The sequence below is a fragment of the Bradysia coprophila genome, unplaced genomic scaffold, assembly GCF_014529535.1.
Source record: "Bradysia coprophila strain Holo2 unplaced genomic scaffold, BU_Bcop_v1 contig_193, whole genome shotgun sequence".
Classification (NCBI taxonomy): Eukaryota; Metazoa; Arthropoda; class Insecta; order Diptera; family Sciaridae; genus Bradysia; species Bradysia coprophila.
The window spans coordinates 1,377,052-1,395,708 of record NW_023503456.1 but is presented as its reverse complement, the minus strand read 5'-3'; the positions used below and the strand labels follow the sequence as shown (position 1 = coordinate 1,395,708).

General features: G+C 38.0%; 1 protein-coding gene and 1 long non-coding RNA gene across 2 annotated transcripts in view; one reads left to right on the top strand and one right to left on the bottom strand.

Moving 5' to 3' along the window:
- The window catches only part of LOC119075208, a 274,735-nt gene that overhangs the window by 214,333 nt on the left and 41,745 nt on the right, over positions 1–18,657 (bottom strand). The gene's annotated exons all lie outside the window — the stretch shown is intronic.
- LOC119075202 (zwei Ig domain protein zig-8-like) overlaps positions 1–18,657 on the top strand; it is a 113,092-nt gene that overhangs the window by 91,317 nt on the left and 3,118 nt on the right. The window contains exons 3-6 of the mRNA XM_037181594.1: positions 11,861–11,988; positions 16,960–17,212; positions 17,291–17,499; positions 17,681–17,786. Of these exons, the coding sequence (XP_037037489.1) occupies positions 11,861–11,988; positions 16,960–17,212; positions 17,291–17,499; positions 17,681–17,786 (696 nt within the window). The remainder of the gene's footprint in view (positions 1–11,860; positions 11,989–16,959; positions 17,213–17,290; positions 17,500–17,680; positions 17,787–18,657) is intronic.

The window sequence follows — 18,657 nt, the reverse complement described above, 5'->3', positions numbered from 1 at the left end:
ATATTTTAATTAGCGTAATTCTTGCATAAAATGTCTGCGTTGAAATAGCAGCTATAATTCAGATCCATTTATATCATACCAAAATACAAGTCATCCTATTTCCCTGTGCTCCTTGTGTGTTTTTCAACATGCCGTATAATGACAACGAGTTGAACACAAATTGTTCAAAATTAATTTATTTAAATTTATGAATAGAAAAGAGCATCGAGTAAGTAATTGAAGTCATTTGAATTCTTCGCAAAAGTTTTTTTTTGCTTGTTCCTTTCTACGACATTGATTTCAACTGTTTTACACAAAAGAATCTACTTATCCGAAACTTTTTTTTTCTTTTGTATATTGTTGTTGGTGAACGGCGTTCACAATTTATATTATTTTTAGACCGAGAGCCTATGTTTCTCAGAAGGACACAGTTTTGTAACCTATGTACGCCATATTATTAGTGTATCAGACAATAAAGTAAGCAAGACATTCGACCACACTGTTTCCAATCAGGTCATAGCGAAAGCGGTACTTGACACAATGCTCTAAGAACACTATACCAATTGGTTCACGAGCAAGTCTAGCGAATCATAGTTGAAATGAAATTCATCACCAAACTTGCTGACTTGTGGTAAAGTTACAGCGAAGCGAACAAAGTAAGAGGTTTTCGCATACAAACCTTCATAAGCCAAACATATACCCATACCCGAGCGACTTGAGTTTTTGATTCTTCTATAGATACTCTCGCTTTCGGCTTGAACTGCAAACGCCACACTTGTCAAAACAAAAATCTCCAAACCGTTACGTAACTTATTCCGACAACCGACGGAAACAAGACAACACTACAGATCATCTTTCAGTTACGGTACTTTCAAACGTATAGCCTCAGGGAGGGGGCGCCGTTTCTCGTGAATTTAAGAATTCGTAACTTGACAGTTGGCCCCCTAAAAGTTACGAAATCGAATGGACCACTGTTAGCATTAAGGTGACAGCTGTCAACTTACGAATTCTTAAATTCACGAGAATCGGCGACCAGATTGGTTGGAGAGGCGACATAACTACACGGTCAATATCGTCAGGATAAACGATAAAAAACGATAGTATCGTCCAAAAAAACGATATTATCGTCCCAAAAATTTTCATCCAGGACGATAATATCGTCTAAAATTATAAATTCTAAAATATTTTCAGGACGATATTATCGTTGTCTGGACGATATTATCGTTTAAAAAAACTATACTATTGTTTTTAAACGATAATATCGTTTTTTTGGACGATACTATCGTTTTTTTAGATGATACTATCGTCTAAAAAACGATATTATCGTTCAAAAAACGATAATATCGTTTTTTTGACGATAATATCGTCCTGGATGAAAATATCAGCTGGACGATATTATCGTTATTTTCTATTTCTGAACAATTTTATCGTTATTGTGGACGATATTATCGTCCTGGGCGATAATTTTTGGGGCGATAATATCGTTTTTAATTATTTTTTTTTAATTTGAGACGATAATATCGTTAAGGATGATAATATCGATTTTAATTTATTTAAAATAAAAATTCTAGACGATAATATTGTCCTGGGCGATATTATCGTTCTGGATGGTTTTTGAAGACGAAACACAAAATTAAACAAAAATGTGTGGGGAAAATGTGGAATATCTTAGCTCAACTCAAGAATTTTCTTGAGATTGAGTTGAGTTGAGAATTCAATCTCAACTCAACTTGTGATTGTGGTAATTTTGAGTATACCAACCATAGGGAAGTAATCCTTTTACGAAATTTGATTGTACATAAAAGCGTTTTAACACGCCGAGCGATCCAGCCCATTGCCCCAGAACGAAGCGGAGGGCCGCAATGCGAGCCGGGCGCTGGAACAGTGTCGGTAACTTAGGAGTTAATTTTTTTTATCGCATCGTCTCATAATTAGTCTGTGAAGTTTTTTTATATAAAATTTAAATTTACAGAACCAAATTATAGACGGCAAATATATATTAAAAATTGGTTCATTTGGTTCTGTAAATTTAAATTTTATATAGAAAAATTACAGAGACTAATTATGAGACGACGCGAGAAAAAAAATTAACTCCTAAGTTCCGACACCGTTCCGGCGCCCGGCTCGCATTGCGGCCCTCCGCTTCGCTCCGGGGCAATGGGCCGGATCGCTCGGCGTGTTAAAACGCTTTTTATGTACAATCTAAGTTGGTATTCATTTCGTAAAAAGATGAATTATTTAGGGACGAACTAAACGCCTTTACGTTCCATTTCGTAAAAGTGACGTTGATTTGATAAATAGCTGCAATAAAAAATATGATTTTTAATGGAGGAAGTTACCGACTTTGTGTGAGTAAATTGCCCTTCTTTTATTTTTTGGTAGGTGATTTCCTCTGACAATTGTTTTTCGATATTTTGGAAGAGAATTCGGTTCTTGCTGCACCTCTGAGTAAAATTGAGTCCTGGACAATATTACCACCCAAAACTAAACGATAATATCGTCCTGGGCGATATTATCGTTTTTTTTTAACGATAGTATCGTCCTGGACGATATTATCGTTTAAGAAAACGATAATATCGCCCAGGACGATATTATCGTTTTGGACGATATTATCGTACAGAAAACGAAAATATCCATTAGATTTTCTAGAACGGTAATATCGTCCAGAAAACGATACTATCGTTTTTTGAACGATAATATTGTCCAGAAAACGATACTATCGTCCAGACAATATTTTAGAATTTTTCAATTTAGACGATATTATGAAAAAATTTTGGACGATAATATCGTTTTTTAGACGATAGTATCGTCCAAAAAACGATAATATCGTTCCTGACGATATTGACGGTGTGGAAATGTCCCGCCACCGATTGGTTTCGTTGTGTTTTATTTAAGACAAACTTTTATTTCAAGAAAGAGCTGTCATTTAAGTACTAAATTTAAAAAAAAAGAACGAAACAATTGGCGGAGGCTCAAAATCTCTCGTTCAAATGACATTTGATGTGTTAAATTGATGTTGAATGACATTTAAAATTGTGATGAAAACACTGCACCTACTCTTCGTTTATCATGAAACTGACATGCACCGAGGCTCTTTGTCTATTTTAGTGGTTTCGTGCTTTCTTTTAACCACGCTGCCCTATATGAGCTCGACTTCTTTCTCTGTTTTATTTATTCGCCACATATCGTTTCCAATGGATTCTCTCATATTTTCAATTGCATGTTTACGTTCAACTTAATTGAATGTCGAGCTGAATGTCGTGGAAGTAGCGGATTTTTCAAATTCCTAAAACTTAAAAAATTCACTTGAAATTCGACTAAAAATGTAGACAAATTTGATAAAACTGGTAATTATTCTGCAGTAAAATTGAAAATAGTTTAAATAACTAACTGTACGATGCATTTACAGCGTACATGTTTGTGTCCATAACTATAGTTGCTATTATAAAATATATATCTGGTATCTGGTAGTGCATGCCGCATATGATTTATGGAGCGAGCCAAAGTTTTGTAGTAATTTGAAAACAAAAAACAAAAATTTCATAAAACCCAACTGATATTTTACACAAATTTCGTTGGGGTACCTATTTCATACGGATTGATCATTATCGTTAAAATGCATTTTGGTTTAAAATTAAACAAAAACTGAAATTATTGTAGATACGAACGGATTGGTCGTGTAAACCCATAACAGATAAATCACATACATTCAAGGCTGGAAAGAGTTGTGCGATTAATAAAATGAGCGCGGATCAACAATAGAAGAGAATTCGCAAAGTTTTACCAACTAAATACATGGATTAGGTCACAGGGGTGTAACTTAGAACAATTTTTATTGTCGCTGCTTAGAACATTTTTGATTTTTGTACCAGCCCTGTTGAATGTCGTTCAAAAACATCGAATCGTTTTTTAATTTTCAGAATGTTATAGTTTTCGGCAACAACGATTTTCTGTTATAGTAACTTTTAATTGTCTTCGGCAATTGCCCTAAAATCGATGGTATTTTACGACAATTTTTATGGTAAAGTGGTACACCCGTGGATTAGGGATTCGTACGAGCGCGTTCGAACGATATAATTATGGGGGATTTTTGCACCGTGCTGTGTACTGACGCTTTTTGCATTTTGAAACTCTGGATTAGATTTTATTAAATGGTCGATATGTGTCCTGTCGCATTTTCCCAGTGAATCGGTAATCTTTTAGAAAGGGCAGGCGTACAGGGGATCAGTGTTTAATAGCTGAATCTGTTACTTTCCCGGTTTAGTTTCGAATGGTCATTACAAAATCTACTACTTCCTTAGACTTAACATTACATTTTTGTCACTACGATCACTCATGCTTGCAGTGTAAGTCCGTAAAAATAGTCCTAACCTCATGAAAGCTGCATCCAGTTTACTAGTACGAGTAAGACCTAGTGCGAACAAATCATAAACAAAATATAAATTGACAGCTTGCGCAACATCATCATCATCGCACACAGAATTACAATAATCGTTGTAAGGGGGCCCAAAACCCCCCAAACATTTGAAACAGAAATATCTCGTCGTTGAAATATTTAAGTTGCCAATCAATTTGACGTCAGCAATGTAACCCTCCGTTTTTCTTAAACGAAATGAAATTGCCGGCAGAATATGAAATATATAAGAAATAAGCTCGGAAGACGAAGACGAGAGAGAGAGAAAAAAAACTATAATAATGTGAAGATGTGTGCACTTCATTCTGTTTGGTTGAGTAAAAAATGTAAAAATGGAACTGAGTGGCAGACAATTCAATTTCCTTTTTTTACTTTTTTTTTCGAGTGCGTAAAATTGTTATTATAAAGGCGACATGTATTCCTACAACAGCATACACACAATATCGTACATACTGTTGATACATACGATAAATATACACCATGAAGACATCGATTACGGAGTAGAGCGCAAAAAAACGAGTCATCACAACAGTCGGAGCGTTTGTTGCAACTGAGCCCCGTACGAACCTGTACATCTGTTGTGTACATGACCCTAGTACGTCTGTCTATTGTTTGCTATTCTAAATACTATTGTTTGAAGTTGATATCACCAAAAGACCTTCAAACAGTTAGGCGGCCCTAGATTTATCAGTTTGGGACGATCATTTAAGATCTCGAAACACAGATCTGTTGATCCTTTGTTTCCATTCCCGGTCATCATGTAAATCATGGCGGCCTTCCTGTTGCCGATAGGAACCTGTCTAAGATGTCAGGTCCTATTGCAGCAATTTCCGAAGGAACCACCTCGTAGTCTCCGAGCATCCTGCGTCTTAGTTGAAGAAATTTGGGGCAATCACATATCAAGTGTGCACCCGTTTCTTCTTCTCGATCGCAGGAACATCTCGGAGTGTCCGAAAGCCTCAACTTATTCATGTGCCGATTCAGCCCGCAATGTCCCGTAATCGCTCCTACTACTCTTCTAATGCGATTTCGGTCCATTTTGAGCAAATCGTTGGCCCATTTTTTGTTAGGCTCAGTGAAGAAGCATTTCGTGTGAACGCTTCCATTATACGCTTCCCAGCGTTCTGCGTGTTTACGCTTAACCCAGTCTTCCAGTGCTCTTTTACACTCTGACTGGGGAATCGGAAGGTACGGTTCTGGCCCGTTTGCCTGAGTCGCCGAGCCTTCTTTGGCCAGCTTATCTGCTTCCTCATTTCCCTGTCCTCATTTCCCGGAATGTCCTGGTACCCAGACCAAATTCAGGTATCTTGATCATTCCTATATTGTCAAGACATATAAGGACCTCTTCACCTTGCGTCCCTATAGGCAGAGTTTCATGTGCTCCCATGAGTGCCGCATAAAGCTCCGCCTGAGGTACGCTGGCGATCTCTCCCAGGTGGAAGGAATTGCCTAGCCCCGTTTCGGGGGCATACACTCCAGCTCCTGTTCCATTTGGAGTTTTCGAACCGTCATTGAATCTGACTTTACTTCCCCTTGATAGGCCAGTAAGGCCAGCCGTTAAGTCAATCACCGGTGTCATCCGGTCTCTGGGCATACCGAAAACTGGGCTTTCTACCACGCCACATATTTTCCCATGCCCTGCCCGGAAGTTAGAAGTCCACAAGCCATTTTGCACCAACCGATCCGCCGTGGCGAAGGCTCTAGCCTGAACTATCAGGTCGAGCGGTGGTACATTCAGCAGTGTCTCCAAGGCCGCGGTAGCTGTGGTCTTCATAGCTCCAGTTATGCAAATGCACACTAGCCTTTGAATTTCCTCTAGCTCTTTCCACGCTCTCTCTAGCTCTCTCTCCGCGGCCACCACACCACCTATGTCACGGCCTTAAGGCGGCCCTAACTCACGAAGCCCATCTTCGAAATTAGCCTTACTATTTCAACTACCTTTCAGGGAAAAACAAATTTTTGAAATCGGATTTGATTTACTGAAGATATCAACCAGACGGACAGACAGAATTTTTATTCGTCATCCATGAACATAGGCAATCACTTTACCGTCTACTTCGAATTCCATCAATTACACACGGCATCGTAATCCTCTACTTCGTACGAGGCTTATTACCAAACGAAAAACCCACAAACAAGTAAGTGGTGTTGTAATACGAAAAAGAAGGCAAAAAAAAACTCTAGTTTATGGAAACGAAGCTCACTCGTGCGACAAGAATTATTATCCTTTGAATGGGATTCGTCTACGTTGAAAAGAGGTAAATTATACGTGGTCCTTCAGACGAAAAAAAAAACCAAAACGAACAACCGTATCCCAGAGAAAACGTCCAACTATTATACCCGAAACCATCGAGTTGATCACTTTTATTGTTAATTGAAGAATGTTTCAATATCGATTTATACCAGGTGGAATAGTGACGATAGATGAGAGAAAGAGAGCACGAACGCCATAAAATTTAAGAACAAAGAAATGGTACGGGTAATTTGTGTTCGATAATCGAGGGATAACCATTCACACAATGACGATAAACATTTCACGAAATGCATCATTACTTCTCATGATCTACTTTATATCTATCTGTTACTTATACCGATACTGACGACGATGGGGCACATCGAACGACAAAGGGCATTTTTTTCTATATCCATTTCTTGTTTTGCCGAGATTAAAAAGGGTCTCGTCGTCGGAACGGATTTAATTCAGATAATAATGTCGTCGTCGTCGTCAGTATCTGTACGATTCAATTTATTAAAATGCGGTAATAAAATCTGGGTGTATCTTTCGGGTAAAACCGGTGATTTGGAGCCCCCCCCCAGACGTTTCATAACTAATATGCGGTGTCTATTCACCCATGGAAATTTCATCGTTTGTGCCAGCTAGCGAGTTAAATTCATTTGTGTTCTTTACGGTAGAAAAAGCAAACTTACGAAAGAATATAATATTGTCTGACTCACACCCAACAGAAGAAGAAGAAGAGGAGGAAAAACTCCAAGCCTAAGTAAAGTAGCACAAAAAGCCTTTTAACTAATTTTCTAGTTCACTTATCTCATGAATTGCTATTTTTCTCATCTCATCCTAAATTTGCAACGTTTTTTTCCCTTCGCCGCCATATATTTGAATTTTACACACATAATAGAAGAACTTGGCATACGAAGCATTTTTGGTGTAGCGTAATTTTGTTCTTATCGCTGAATCTCTCTTCGGTTGCGTCATAATTTTCGGTGCTGTGTAACAGAAGTTGTTTTTCTCTCGCGTCTTTTATTTGCAAAAAGTATTTTATTAAGATTCATAGCTAACGAGAAGGTGTAGCAAAAACATTTCTCGCTTGTTAGTAACATGTCTTGGTACAATGTACCAATTGGTATGCATATGATTTGGAAAATATGAAAACCTTGTAACACTTATGGCAAAATGTTGAAATTTTCATTTGGGAAAGCTTCGGGAAAAACATTTTTCCAAATGCATTCTGTGCCATTGATGAAAATTTAACGCAAATTTTGTTAGGTCTGTGATAAACAAGAAATGAGATCGAAATATGAGATACTGACAGGATCTACGTTCATTGAAGGAACCCTGCTCTTAAGAGCCATTGATCCTTGGCAAATTTGTAGCCTATCATGTAGTATCCTACGTGGAAATCATCAAAAAACGAATATTTTTCCGCCTAAAAGTAGGCGAGGGATTCTTTTGAAAAACAGCCTACCGAAATCGGACGCATTTTCCAGTGGACTTTTTTCTATGTGCCTAGAAAGGACTTCGACCCTAGAACCCAAAACCACTTTCAAAAAAATTCTTCGAAGCTTCCAGTCTTCCAGTCTTCGTGACTGGTGAAAGGTGATCGAAAAGCGAAAATTTGCTTACCAAAATTTCTCCAGGTACACGAGCCGTACAGGGTCGTGTGGGGTGTCATTAGAAAGGTAATCACATGTACTATTGAGCCGAATAGAGACTCATTGGTTGTAAAATTAATCCGCACTGAAATATGTGCAGTTGAAGTTTTCAACCGAAAACTTGCACTTTTCTTACCAATATTTCTCCAGTTACACGAACCGTACATGGTGGTGCGGGGTTTCATTTGAAAGGTAATTTTATGTGCTTTTGGGCCAAATAGGGTCTTATGGGGTTTGGATGTATATGCGATGAAATATGGGCACTTAAACATTTCAACTTCTCATATTTCATCGTAGATACTTTCAAACCCCCATAAGACCTATTTGGCCCACAAAAGCACATAAAATTACCTTTCAAATGATACCCCACACCACCATGTACGGCTAGTGTAACTAGAGAAATATTGGTAAGAAAAGTGCAAGTTTTCTCTTGAAAACTTCAACTGCAATGAGTCTCTATTCGGCTCAATAGCACATGTGATTACCTTTCTAATGACACCCCACACGACCCTGTACGGCTCGTGTACCTGGAGAAATTTTGGTAAGAAAAGTGCAAATTTTCGGTTTTCGGTCACCTTTCACCAGCCATAAAAGCTTCGAAGAATTTTTTTGAAAGTGGTTTTGGGTTCTAGGGTCGAAGTTTTTTCTACGCACATATAAAAAAGTCCACTAGAAAATGCGTCCGATTTCGGTAGGCTGTTTTTCAAAAGAATCCCACAGGCTACAAATTTGCAAGAGATTCATCGCTCTTAATGAGAAGAGAATGAAATCTTTTAAAACTCAATTTAGAGTTTGGAGAACTTGGCCTCTGCCGTATTTGATTATATTCCGTCGAAGAAAGCATACCTTTGGGCGTTCTTTAAAAACTGGACTTTTCTTTTGATGATGGCGTTCCATCAGAATCCTATTTCAAAAATGTTGACCGGGTAATATAGCAACTGTGTGTGGGTAGTGGACATTGTTGATTGTTCCAAGCCAATATTTTTTGTTCTCGTACTTCCCCGTACTTTTGTTTAACTCAAATACAAAACATTACCGAACAATCACGTCCGAAACCATAAAAAATTAATTAAAAACAAATCCAATACTTCAGTTGGCGTAAAACTTTCTTTTTTTCTGTTTCCAGCCGAAATAAACATAAAAAATCCGCGTAAAGCTCCAAAAGTTATAATATTTGCACAACCTCTTGCCATTTATGGTTTTTCTCAAATCACTAACACGGAACGGTTCAAACGTGTTACATACAAAAATAAAAAAAATCTCAGCGAAAAGCGAGAAATAGACGAGGAAAAAAAACGCTGAAAGCAATTTACTTGCATCAATCAATTTATTTACTTTCCAAACGGAAGGAAGAAGAGAGCGAACAAAAAAAATCATCGAAAGAAAATACAATTTATATTCCCGACAGGCCGAGGATCCGTATGTACCCAAATGCTTTATCTCCGATTCAATATAAAACTGAAATGAAAGTCGTCCGTATGCCAATATTCATTGTGCAGCAACGCTAAACTCGATGGAATTACAAATCCGAGTCGTGAGCAATTCCTCTGTTATACACAAACATACACACAGAGCTTAAACGTACCTCGTTTTCGGGAATGACTATGAATCTATCTATCCATCCATATACAGTTTAAAGCGTTGGAAGCCAAGTGGGTTGAATTATGTATCTACCCAGCAACAACACGAGAAGAAAGAAAAAAACAACCAGCGCCGTTATATATCGTGCACATTCCCAACTGGAAACTGGGATATATTTTATTGATACATTCATTTCATTCCATTAAATCGCTTTCTGGGAAACATTTTCAAAAATCAATAGAACATTGAATCGAAATTCGATATAGAAGCGAATCTGGCGCTCTGTATGCTGCCGATTTAAATGTCTATAAAATCTCGGAGCATTTTTTATTTCCGAACATTTGATTAAACGAGTCCATTAAGTTAGACGGCTTTCGTCCCCGTCTGTTATGGATGGTGTTAGCAGAGAGGGAGACGCTAACATAATAGACACTTCGTTGGCTGCATGTGGAAAATTGGAAACTGCATTTCTGTGCGGACCAAACTAATTGAACGTTTCGTGTGCGCGTCACATCAATTCTCACTTACCAATCGATACACAAAACCGGAGCAAATAACATTTTGCTTTGTATTATATGCCATGTTGATTGAGTTACACCATCCGGCGAAGCCGAATAACTTGCGAACGTATATTGAGATGAATTGAATTTTGTAGCGACGGGAATCGGCCAACAAAAATGATTTTCCGTCAATTTCTTAATTAGGTTTTCAATTCTCCGGTTCTTATTACACTGTGGAAAAGCGTTTCACAATTATGGCTTCCACCAATTAAACTTAAACTATATCTGAGTCAATTGAAATGGATTAAGAATCGGCTTACAACTGTGCTGGATGTAATACAAATGGCACAATGAAGTATTGTCAATCACTTCTGATAAGACTGTGAAATACAAAACCAATTGCTTAAGATCGAATAATCATTTCAACAAAAGTGGATTATCCCTTCTTAGGCACACGAGTGGATTAATCGCACCGTACTTGAGCGGAGACAACATTTCTGTTATGGTTAGATTGGCTCTGTACTTTCACCAGCAAGAGTGGCGAGAACTGATTCATTTTTTTAATTGTTTAGTGCGATGCATCCACAGTATCGTCTTTTTGGAAGATTCGTCGGATTGATAGGCTCTTATAGTGGAAATAACACAGCTATTTCAACGCTGGCAATAAACTGTTGTCCGTGTCTACAATGACTCTACATCATTCTTTTCAGCACTAGTGTCGAAACGAACCTCTTTTTTCAACACTATCGCCAAAGAGAACATATTTTTTTCATGCCTGTGGACACAATTACAGAATTTTTCTGGTAATTTGGTCGCTTTGCATGACAAGTTTTGTATACGTATCTGTTGTGGACGGTTGATTTTAGCCAAATACGCTTGTCGCGAAAATAAGTACTGACCTCTCATTTCAACACTGGTGCCGAAAAGACTATCTCATTTCAGAACTAGTTTCGAAACGAACCTTTTATTTCAGCACTAGTGTCGAAACGAACCTCTTATTTCAGCCCTAGTGTCGAAACGAACATAATCATTTCAACACTGGTGTCGAAAAGAATATCGTATTTCAGAACTAGTTTCGAAACGAACCTCTTATTTCAGCACTAGTGTCGAAACGAACCTCTTATTTCAGCCCTAGTGTCGAAACGAACATAATCATTTCAACACTGGTGTCGAAAGGAATATCGTATTTGGGCACTAGTGTCCAATAGAACCTCTTATGTCAGCACTAGTGCCGAAAAGACCATCTCATTTCAACACTGGTGCCGAAAAGACCATCTCATAACTCCATACAAATGCACGTCACAGAGAGTTGATTTTTCGTACCGAAAAGTGCCAACATTGCCGTCTGATACGAATAGTCACTCCACAAAATCCATGAAAAGGAATAACAATAATTAAAAACTGCCGAAAACCATTTTAAAATCCTCCCCTATATCCACGCATACGAAATGCTGAAATGCATCAATCAATAAATAATTTTCGATTTTAATTGCAGATGGGATTAACAGCGATGTGGAGTCTACCATGGGATTAGTTGAACCGACTGCTAGTTCCATAAAACCAGATTATGGAATTACTAATGTAACCACACAAATTGGAACAAGTGCATATCTGCCGTGTAAGGTAAATGCGATTCGAATGTTTAAATGTTTATATAAAATTTTGTGAACATGCGGAAATGATGATAGAACAGGGACACAAGGTCTGTACAGTACAGATAGATAGATAGATATATAAACTATAGCTGAGTACAGTTGAGCCTATAGCTTTGTATAACCGCTCTCGTGAACGGTTTGTTGCATATTTGCTCGTAAAGGCTTTTTATATTCCACATTAATTCGAATAATAAACAAATTGTGTGATTGAATTTGCAACTTGTTTTTTTTCTGTGTTTTTTCATTCGAATTTTTTTAATAAAACACAATTTACAAAAGGTCGGACGTCATGGAAATGGTGTGCTGTATTGTAGATACTTATATGCATTATAATCCGGGGGTATCAGCTGCTGTTTACTATTTGATCAGTCGAAAATGTGTGTTAATTAATCAGTCGGCATTTATTCACTTTGTCAGTTAATTGACCCAATTAAATAAAATATTTTGGTGATACGGAGTGCACACAATTTTAAAAATTATTTTCGATGTTCGACTCTATCGCAACAATTTGCATTTATAGCATTCCGAATGCCGATCAGAATTTAAATGTTCCGTTACCAATACAGGTGTAGAGAAAGTTTTCGAGTTGCAGAACTGCGAACTGTGCAGGTCAACTATTTTGAAAAACCTTTTGCTCCTGTTTAGTCTTAGTCCACAATCGGAACGGGCTCTATGATCAGACAAGTTCAAGAAAATTACTGTCATCGACAGAACAGATTACAAAAATGAGACAAATGAAACTACCTGTGACGTTATTTCAAGGCATAATGAAGTAATAGAATTTCGTATCAACATGTCATGAAAATGTTTACTTCTGTGTACTACTCTGTTATCATAAATGACGACAAAAATAAGCGAAGAGCTTTGGTTTTATGTAGAAAAATGTTAGCTAAAACTGATGAAGATTTTGAATCCAAGGCTAGGAGCAGCTCCTACTTCTTCTTCTTCTTCTTTTTCAGCCTGTTTCTATCCACTGCTGGATGTAGGCCTCTCCAACTTCTTTCCATTTCGTACGATCCATTGCCATTTGCTGCCAGTTTGTACCTGCAATATTCTTAATTCCGTTAACAAGTGTCGTAAACTTTGCGTTTCATTTTGCTTTTGAAAATTAGTCTGAGTTTTCCGAACGCTGCCCATGCAAGAACAATCCTACGTCTTATTTCTGCAGTTTGGTTGTCCAGAACTAACTTCAGTTTATGTCCTAGATATACGTAGCTGTCGACTCGTTCAATGACAGTGTCACCAATTTTGATTTCTCTATCGTCCCCGATGTTGGTCATGACATTTGTTTTGGATAAGTTCATCTTGAGGCCAACTTTCCTTGCCTCTTCACTTAACTGTTGTAGCATAAGCTGAGCCTGACCTAGATTCGCTGCTATCGGTACAATGTCATCAGCGAGGCGGAGATTGCTCAGGTACTCTCCATTTATCTTTATTCCCATTTTACTCCAGTTTAACTTCCTAAAAGACTCTGCAGAATCGCCGTGAATAATTTCGGTGAAATGGTGTCACCCTGCCTTACACCTCGGCCGATTCTGAATTTCTCCGTGCTCTTATGAAGTTTTACACATGAAGTAGCATTTTTGTGCACATATCGAATTGTGTTGGAGTACCTTGAGTCTACTCTACATTCGTCTAATGCGTCCAATATCGACCATGTTTCCACTGAATCGAAAGCTTTCTCGAAGTCTATAAATAGCAAGACTATGTCGATGTTGTATTCACGACACTTCTCAATAAGCGTTCTCATCACCTGCAAATGGTCGTTTGTGCTGAAACCAGATCTGAAAGCAGCTTGTTCAACAGGTTGGTAGAAGTCGAACTTGTTAGTGTTCCTCTTCGTAATGATTTTTATAAACAACTTGCAGAGTGTTGACAATAGGCTTATGGGCCGGTAATTTTCCAGCTTTGTTATGTCTCCTTTTTTATGCAGCAATGTAATTACCGCATTTTCCCAGGCTTCTGGTACTTCTTCCCATTGGAGACATTGATTAAACAAAGCAGTGATTGCCTTTAATAAGGAGTCTCCACCTAGTTTAATGGCTTCCACTGGAACACCATCTTCTCCGGGAGACTTTTTGTTTTTCATCTTGGCTACTGCGGCCTTGACTTCATCAACAGTTATGTCGGGCATATCCTCCGATCCCACGTTTCTTATTATTGGTCTATCTTCGGTTTCTTCCGCTGGACTCTGTCTTGCTGAAGAAAACAAATTCTCATAAAATTCTGTTGCTAATATCGCATTTCGATCCGTTTGGATCGTTCCTGTTTTGTCTCGTAATTTGAAGATTTCTTTTTTAGCGTTTGTCATTTTTCTCCGTAGGACTTTCATAGTGCAGTTAGCTTCAATTATGTTTTGAGCCAATTGGACATTATATTTTCTTTCATCTGATTTCCTTGCTTTGTTGATACTTTTAGACAAGTTCTGGGATTCCACCGAATCTCGTCCTCCGTTTTTTACCAACTCTGCTCTGCTTCCTATTAGGAGCTATTTTAAACAAAAGAAGTAACAGATTTGATGATTATGTCTAAATACACTTGAATTGCCATTTTTGATAGGCAATTTCACATAGTTCGTAGACTTGTTAAGCTACAATAGCTTTTTGTAGAGTTATATCACCGCGAACTCCCATAGTAAATATTTGGTCAAACCGTTTTGAGCAAACCGTTGATAAACTGCTTTCCGAAATATTTCTGCCTATAACTTTGGTCTGGAGGTCACGCAGATACAGAGTATAAGCCCTCAACAGTACAAGTACAATGTCCTCAAAATTCCTTCAAATAGAGACTCTGATTGCCGGATGAGTGTTTCTCCTCCATTCGCTGTGGATATTATCTGAACTGAAATTACCGAGAAATGTGAAAAGTTCCAAATGGCCACATATGCTCGGATAAATTTTGTTGTCGGGCCATAAACATAATTTCCGAGTGGGATAATTCCGAATTTCTTGCGAAACAATATTCTCACTTAAGTATGTTCGTAAGTAGTTGTACAACAATCTAAACTGGTTCGGGGTGCAACAACATCTAACATTAATAAAAAGAAAACTTTTTTACAGTTAATTTAAAGTTCCCAAACGGAATTAGTTTTTATCTTATTATTGCCATTGTGTCTATGTTGTGTAACGAAATTCCTTTCATTCCAATGCATTCATACATGTACTGTACGTACATGCACGTTGCACAGCACATGGACAATTCCAGCAATAGAGAAGGTTTTTAACACACGAAGAAATGTAAAACTTTTTCCTTTTCCCCCATTTTCCTTTTTATTTTCTTATGTGTGCTAAAGCTATAAAGACTTCCATTTAATCCACAAGTCTCTTTCACTGTTTTAACTTCATTACGAGGAAAGAACAAAAAAAAACGAAAGAAAGAAATGGAATGATCAAAGGTTCAATCAGCAGCATAGAAGACAAGGAATGTTAGCATGACTTATCAAGCACTACACGTAACTACAAAACTCTGATTGTTAGCTACTTGACAATAATTTGTACAGACTTTGTGTTCTTCTGTGAAATGGAAACTATGAAGCTAATGCAGTGAAAAACAATCTGTTTTGTTATCAATTGTCTGGATATGATTAGTAGAGTGTGTTCTTATAAGTCTCTAATATGACACGTCCACCTTCTGCAGTGCAGTGATCGCACCATTTAATCATTATTAAAGCCAGCATTCAAAGTCTGAATTATGGATGATTCGTCTGCTTTGAGAAATGGGCGTTCCAACGCTACGCTATTTCTTCGATACCACGGAAAGTAGTCAGACGGCAAAACGGTGCAGCTTGTTATTTTATAGAATGCATTTGATTGAAAGGTGTCGCATAATGTCTGATAACAAAGTCCTGTATCTTCTTCTCAGCTTTACTATACGTTATCCTACAGGTCTTTCCAAATTGCACCAGTCTGTACTACAGACTCTGTAGCATTGAGTGTTTTCAACTAAAATTTCATTTTTCAATGTTTCAGTTGGTACCAATGTCTCGTTATGACCCTTCTAGCAGAGTGGAGAGCCGAGAAATAAACGCCGGCGGCGTCTAGCCGTCCAAAAAGGTGTGGCGGCGGCGGCTAAGTACGGCTTAGCCGTTAAAAAAGTTCAGGCGGCGACTGGGTCTAGCCGCCGACCAAAAAGGTCGGCTGGCGGCAGCTGGATGACAAATTTTTGTAATTTTCACGAATTTCTGCGATTTTTTACGAATTTTCACGCTTTTCACGAATTTTCGCTCTGTTTACAAGTTTTCGCGCTTTTAACGAATTTTTGCGCTTTTCATGAAATTTCAAATCTTTTACGAATCGAATTTTCGCAATTTTTACGAATATTTACGATTTTCATAAAATTTTGGATTTTCACAAACAAAAGACCATGTCCATCGACAATATTTTCTACAAATTCTTGGAAATTTTCTTAAATTTCTCAATTTTTCTTGGAATGTTGTTTTGAAGAAAAAATAAAAAAATTTACGAAAATCAAAGTAGAAAATATCTTAAAGATAGGCATCGCAAGGGACATTAAAAGTAGGAGTACATTCTCAAGTGACAGTACTGTTCCAAAAAATGAATTTAATGTTGTTGGTTTGTGTTGTCTTTTTGTCTTTTTTGGATAAAATATGCACCAGCCGCCGAGTTAGCCGACCTAAACCTCTGGCGGCGGCTAGCTGCAATTAGCCGACCAAAATCTCCGGCGGCGGCGGCGGGTCGTTTTGGGCCTAGCCGCCGTTTTTCGGCGGCTGAAATTTGGCGGCTCTCCAGTCTGCCTTCTAGTGCTCAAAAATTGAATTCGTAGAACAAATACTTTTCGTAAATCGGGTCAAGAATTTGGCTTTGAACTGTGCCCTTGTAAGGAATTCAAAGAGCTAAATAGGAACCCGGTCTTTAAATTAACTTCACGTTCTGTGAATTCCAACGAACCAAGCTCAGAGAAATTTACTTTCCACTTGCAGGTAAAACAAATATTCAACAAATCCGTTTCATGGGTTCGCGTGCGCGACCATCATATATTGACGGTGGACCGTACAACGTTCATTGCTGACGAACGGTTTCATGCGTACTATTCGAGCACTGGCCAGCTGCCAGGAGTATGGACACTTCAAATTAAATATGTTCAAGCGCGTGATGCGGGCTTGTACGAGTGCCACCTAAATTTCTATGGCGACGAACAGAAAACTAGTGCTCGGGTGCGACTGAATGTAGTCGGTAAGTGGAAGATAACGAAGTCAATTCCGACAGATGATGCGGAAGTGGTAAAAATTATGTGTTTGTCCATTCCGACAGTACCACGCACGGAACTGATTGGCGACACGAACCGTTATGTCAAAGAGGGTAGCAAGGTGACGCTTCACTGCATTGTATCCGGTGCTCTTGATCCGCCGTTATACATTTTCTGGTTTCATGGCAGCGAGCAGATATATCCAGACAATCGACGCAACTGGAAAACGGAAATAAATCGCAATAGTTTAGAATCGGATCATACACAGAGTACGGTAAGTGGCGAGATTATATTTTCGCATTTTTAAAATCCGCTTTGATGCTGTTTAATAGGTTGGGTTGCATATTTCGGATTTGTTTCCATTGTGTCGTCGGGTTTATTCTCCGACGATTTTCTCTTTTTGTTTCTTTCTATCTATTCATCTCATTGTTTGCATAAAAAAAATAAATTTTCAGATTGGATCGTTAACAATACCGTCGGTTAAAAAGAAGGATTCCGGGAACTATTCGTGCCAACCATCGAACAGTGATCCAATAAATATTATGCTGCATGTGATAAATGGTGAGTCCTTCCCTTTTGACGCCTTTTTTTCATCCATTGAATGTACATGTTGAATGGGAAAAACGGAACGTTTCTCCATCTGCAGTAGGTTAATATGTACTGAATTTAGCTGAATTTATCTTTCAATCGGACCAAAGCACCTAGAGGTTTTTACACGTAAAATGGAGTAGTATTTTGATAACAATTATACCATTAGCAGCCTTAATGGTAGTTTGGCAATGACATTATGAGAAAAAGGTGTGGAAATATTCGCATACTTCGATTAAAGTACTTCTTCATTTTTTTCTATTACCCAGCTAAGTGCTTTGATCGGACAAAAATCGAAAATGTTAACCTGATCAATGATTACAGAAATTGCTTAAATTTACGTCAGGTTGAATGAATCTTTTTCGCTCGAATTGTCGCTTAAAGGTTCTCCTTTATTCAGATTTTTGAAGACGAAAAATTCACTGAACCCTCTTCAAACGGAAACGGTATCCCGTTTTAATCATTGAAATACGACAATCATGTCACCAGTGGTAGTAGTTTCATTGTTTCATTCCATCTAAACAATTTACTGGAAAATCTGTTACTTCATTGGTTTAAACATGCCTTTAGCTAGTCATTTTGTAAGTAAGATAAAGGACTCGCGTCACTTTTATACACTTTGAGGGGTTTTTTGGCTGATGTCAGTTATTTTGTAAGTTTTCAGGTTAGAAGCTTCCGTTGTACCATATCAGAAATATTTTTAGACTTTGCTGAAGATAACAATTTTTTAAGCCCCGCAACACAAAAGATAATACTAAAACCATAGTTGAAACAGTAAATTCCAGCTGCCCGACATTTTTTCTATTTGTCACTGTCATCTACTCCCAAAACTCTGAGACTTTGT